Raw genomic sequence first — 5201 nt, 5'->3', positions numbered from 1 at the left:
TTACAGAGAAAGAAAGGAATCTATTACGTGGTCAATTGGATAATTTTCAAGTTGAAAGAAAAAATAATCCCAAGCTAAGTGAGGTATCAACTCTTTCTGATCTTTGCAAAACTCTTGTGCAATGTCAGAAAAATAACACGTACAAATTGGTTGAAAAAGTGTGTCGGCTAATCTTGACGCTTCCAGTTTCGACTGCAACAACGGAAAGAGGATTTTCAGCGATGAAAATATTTAAGACTCGACTTCGCAATAAGATGTCAGATCAGAATCTAGCAAACAGTATGGTGATTTACATAGAAAAGGAGATTGCTGAGAGCTTTGGTTCGGAGTCCATAATTGACGAATTCAAAAATCTTAAAGGAAGACGAGCAGAACTATAATTCTTCATCCAGGAGAACCGGCCACCGGGTACCCACCTTCCTCTTCTTTTTAATGTTTTCATGTCTTTGTTCAATTGTTTGTTAAACAATGTTTACGTTCTAATGTTTGAGAACGTATTTTATTTGATATTAATATTTAACCCGATCCGACCCGAATCGAATCACCGACATCCGACCCAAACATAGAATTTTTTTTAGGTCCGGTACCTTCCACCCCCCGAACATTTTTTTCAAGCTTCGCCACTGCAAATATGGCTGACAATAGTGTGGATTGAACTTGGACCTCAAAAGAGAATCCAAGTCTTCCCAACCATAGACCACAACTCACAAGTGATGGATAACCCTAAAGTCTTTGATGACATTTCTTTGATAGAGCATGTTCCAGTTGATAAATAATTTTTTTTTGAAAGTAAACTTCATTAAAATGATAAATAAATGAATGCCTGAAGACTCCATTGTGATTTAAATCAGTAAACCCCGCTCATGGTTCCATTTTGACTAATATAAGAGTTGACCAGATAACTTTCACTTATTGGAAAAGAATAAATACTTAAATAGAACAATGTAGGGTTCGAGTTAAACATATCCAGCTATATTCTTGCATTTTTTTCCTCGGATTGGCACCCATAGACTTAAGCAGTCTGGTTGATTCATATTAAACAATCTTAATTAAACCAATCGTATTGGTTAGCTGCTAGCCACGGTCAAAACCGAAGTAGTCAAAGCTTCTAAGCAGTGGCGAATCCAAGAATTTTTTCATTGGGGTGCGGAAATTTTTAAAAATTTTAAGCCGCTAGGTATATAAATAAAAAATTCGGTTTGTATCAGGTTGGTTCGGGTCGGGTCATGTAAAACAAAAGAACATCAAACTAAATTTATATAATCATCAAAAATACATTAAACCTTGTTACAAACAGAAATAAAACATCGCCCTACAGGTTTTCATTTTTTGAAATCTATCAAATACACCATCTAAAGCTACTTTCTTAAACAAGTATTTCTCTATATAACATATACAATTATCACTTAAATTCTCATCGCCAATCCGATACGCAAGTCGGTCTTCACATTCTTCATTGCCGAAAAACATTTTTCAACGGTTGCGGTTGCGATGGGTAATACGGGAACAAGCTTCAATAACCGATATACCAATGTAAAATTTACGTGAATATTTGTTGAACCATTAACCTTACAAGACTTGACAAACCATCCAAGTTAGCGAATTGTTTAAAACTTAAATATAATGTGGATGGGGTTGCGTAACACGTATTGGGCTAAAGGTTAATTGGGTTAAGGTTATAATGGTTAAGTGGGTGAGTGGTTATAACTTATAAATTATATAATTAAAGTAGTTTTTTTTTTTAAATCAGAGTTTACGAAAAAGAAAAATTAATATAAATTGCTAAGATCTTTTACCTAAGGGGTGCGGACGAATTTTTCAAGGGGTGCGGACGGGATTTTCGACGGATAATACCACTAATTTTTTTTCCCTGGGGGTGTGCAGGCTCACCTTGGGCTGGGTGTATGTCCGCCACTGCTTCTAAGTATGTTTCTTTTACGAGGGTGTTTCCGAATTGAGTTTGAAAATCACTTATTTACTTATTGAAGCCAATATGTCTATACGTCATTTGGAGAAGCTCCAAATCCTGGCTTTTGAAAAATACTTATTAACTTGTTGGCTTTTTCAAAAAACGATTAAGTCAATAAGTCATTTCTAAACTCAATCCTAAACACCCTAGAAAATATAAGTTTAATAAACATGATTTAACCAATGATTAGTATTTTTTTAAGGTTGAAACCTTATAAACCATTATTTTTACTATTTTGGTTAAATGACAACCAAATTAGACTATAAATTGTTACATATTTTTTTATATCTAACAAAGTAACTAATTATGATGTCATCCGTTCTTGAATCCACTCTGACCATTTAAACCAGTGGATTGGTAAAACATCCGTTCGACGTCCGATTTTAAAACATTGCCTTTTATACTCACATTTCTCTTAGAATGTCTTTTCGTTTGTCTCATAGATCACGACACATGTTACTTTTTATACTCACGTGTCCTCTAAAATGTAGTTCTGTCTACCAGTTATATATAGATGCGTAATACACGACTCATATTTGGATATTTATTATTTATCCACATGTAACCTATAATTTCTTTTCTATACCAACATTAAACCGAAAAGATGACACCTTGAGACTTGAGTAAAAGCAGATAAATGAAATAACATCGCATATAATTTGTTCTCATATGACCAAATAAATGATTGTTTTTGTGATTTCTCAATAAATAATTGTAAAATGTTGTGTTTAGTGCAAGGAAAAAACCATAATTAGTTATATAAAAACTAATGGATTTGAAGAGTTTTTAACTCATGATATTCTTATTAACTTGCCATTAAAACTTAACACTTGACAAAAAGACACATTTTAATATGAACCATGTGTCATTTTGGAACTTTCTTTAGTTCATTAATCAGTTTCTCCAAATCAATCACAGCAGAACCATCAGGAACACTACTTGCAGCAATAGCCTTGTTTTTCCAATTCATGGCATTTTTCCTCATAACCATCCCCTTTTCTCCAGCCATCAACTCGACCACGAGCCTCTCGACTTCATCCCTTTTTACGTCACTATCGATCTCCATCGCAACTCCCCATTTCGTGCAACTTAACCAACAATTCGGGAACTGGTCCGAGAAAAACGGCCAACAAATCATAGGCACTCCACTTGAAATACTTTCAACCGTAGAGTTCCATCCACTATGCGTCAAAAACCCTCCTATAGACGGATGGTTTATAACTTGTTCTTGAGGGCACCATCCTGCCAACATCCCTCTACCACTTGTCTCTTGAAAAAACTCTAGTGGAAGCGCGTCAGACTCGCCATCCACGAGCCCCGCACGCATTATCCACAAGAACGAATGTTTGCTATTAGCGAGGCCCCAACAAAACTCGACTAGTTGTTGATGTGTCATGACGGTAATGCTACCAAAATTTACATAAACAACCGAGGATGCTGGTTTTGTGTCTAGCCATTTGATGCTTCCCCAGGTTCAGCAGCTTTGTGTAAACATCACCAAGGGCAGAGTTAAATTCCTTGGAATGCAAAAGGTAAGTAACCACCTGCTGGAAACCATGCTCGATCAACCATTGATTGTCAGCAGTCACCTGACCAACTGAAGCTTTCAACCCTTCCTTTTCTTCACGAAAAGCCTGCTGCTGGACAGACAAGGCCTCTCGATCAGCCTTCAACTTCAACAAATTTGCTTCAAAGCTCTTCCTCAGGTCACCCATCTCAATGGCATGCATCTTCTTCAGATCATCAACCTCTTTCTTCCACGCCGCCTCCTTCTCTGCAAACCCAGCCACTTCCTTCTTCATCGATGCTAGGGAGGATTTCATTTTGTCCTTCTTCTTAGAGAAATCCTCATACTCCCGCATCCTTTGGCGAAAGCGTGTAATCCCTTGGGGAAGCATGGCAGCAAGGTTGCAAGTAGTTAAAACCATGCGAGATAACATAAAGTCATCGTCCATCTCAGCAATGGTTTCACGAACAGAGGGAGGAGCAAGATGACTAAGAGCATCCTCACAAACGGCAGCATCCTTGAAGGTATCATCATTCTTCACTTGCCAAGCAGGCACATAAACACCTTCAGGGTCCAACCCTCCAACGTCCCTGCTTGATGATTCTTGAACAGGAGTAACCTTCTTACCTCGAACCTTCTTGCCATGAACAACCAACTCCTTATCTTGTTCAACACCCGCTTCAACCTGATCCTCCGAAACCTCAATATCATCAGTCAAATCCACTGGCTCAGTGGAAGTGGATTGAGGCCCAGCTTTCAGCAAACGACGAGAAGATCGGCGACTTGAAGACTTAGGGGCAGTAGACTTGGTAAAACCCTTAACATTGGCAACTAGCATAACCCGTGCCCTCAAACCTTTGCTCAGAGGTTCTCACCACAACATTCTCACCCGGAACAGTTGGAGCATCTTCAAAAATAACATCGGACGTATCGTCACTCTTGATGAAGTCCAAAGCAGACATAACTGCCAAAAAACAAACAAAGAAAAATAAGTCACAAACAAAGTAAAGTAAAAAGGCATAAAAGGGGAAAATGCATACCAACGCCATTTCTCATTAACACCGGATCCCGATCGGCTTTTGCCCAAATATTACTAACCCCTAAAAGCACTAACAAATGTTCGGGAAAGGGACGAACCCTCGAAGGGCACCCCCGAATGGCTGAAAGAAAGGCATCGTTCAAATCAGACTCAGAAGGTTCCGGATCATTGAGAACAGCATCCGGACGCCTCCATATCATTTTAAAAGGAATGATAGAATCAGAAACCCAGAAAAATTGATCCTTCCAGGACCCAAGGGTTGTAACCATTGATGAAACAAGGCAAGTATCAACCTTTGTCGCTTCAAAAGTAAACCAATCGCCATTTTTGGCTAAACGAAAAAACCTCCGGAAAAGCAACAGAGATGGATCATAGCCAAGAGCACGACAGAGCACTTCAAAGTGCAAAACCCTAGCCATTCCTTTTGGATGAACTTGCCCAAAAGATACTCGGTAATACTCAAGCAAGTTTAGAACAAAAAGCGAGAAAGGGTAACGAAGATTGGACCATTGAAAATGGCGACAATACAAAGCAATCGAACCTGGAATCGGTTTGTCAATAGAAACATCACAAGAAGGGGCGGTGGGATTAAACTTTTTATCAATACCATATTCAAGGCAAAATAGGTCTACCTCCTCTTGGGTCATCCGAGAGAATGACCTCGCTAAATCCTTAAGGGCACCCAT

The 5201-nt window shown here is 38.6% G+C and overlaps 1 protein-coding gene across 1 annotated transcript; it reads right to left on the bottom strand.

The window, feature by feature from the left end:
- Positions 1-2750: 2750 nt before the first annotated feature.
- On the bottom strand, positions 2751-5201 carry LOC110942381 (7-deoxyloganetin glucosyltransferase-like). The gene is made up of 4 exons (XM_022184137.2): positions 5057-5201; positions 4352-4440; positions 4022-4161; positions 2751-3432 (listed from the first exon to the last, which is right to left on the bottom strand). Exons 1-4 carry the CDS (start codon positions 5199-5201, stop codon positions 2835-2837), a joined length of 972 nt encoding a protein of 323 aa, XP_022039829.2. The 3' UTR covers positions 2751-2834.

This window comes from Helianthus annuus, chromosome 5 (genome assembly GCF_002127325.2).
Source record: "Helianthus annuus cultivar XRQ/B chromosome 5, HanXRQr2.0-SUNRISE, whole genome shotgun sequence".
Lineage (NCBI taxonomy): Eukaryota > Viridiplantae > Streptophyta > Magnoliopsida > Asterales > Asteraceae > Helianthus > Helianthus annuus.
Note: the sequence above shows the minus strand (reverse complement) of the source record. Positions and strands in the feature narration are given on the sequence as shown.

Coding starts and splice junctions, on each gene's coding strand:
- LOC110942381 (XM_022184137.2), bottom strand. CDS start 5,201: ATGGGTGCCCTTAAGGATTTAGCGAGGTCATTCTCTCGGATGACCCAA. Junction 4,441..5,056: donor TATTGACAAACCGATTCCAG/GTTCGATTGCTT, acceptor GTTTTTTGGCAG/TTATGTCTGCTTTGGACTTC. Junction 3,433..4,021: donor GGTGTTTATGTGCCTGCTTG/GCAAGTGAAGAA, acceptor AACCTGGGGAAG/CATCAAATGGCTAGACACAA.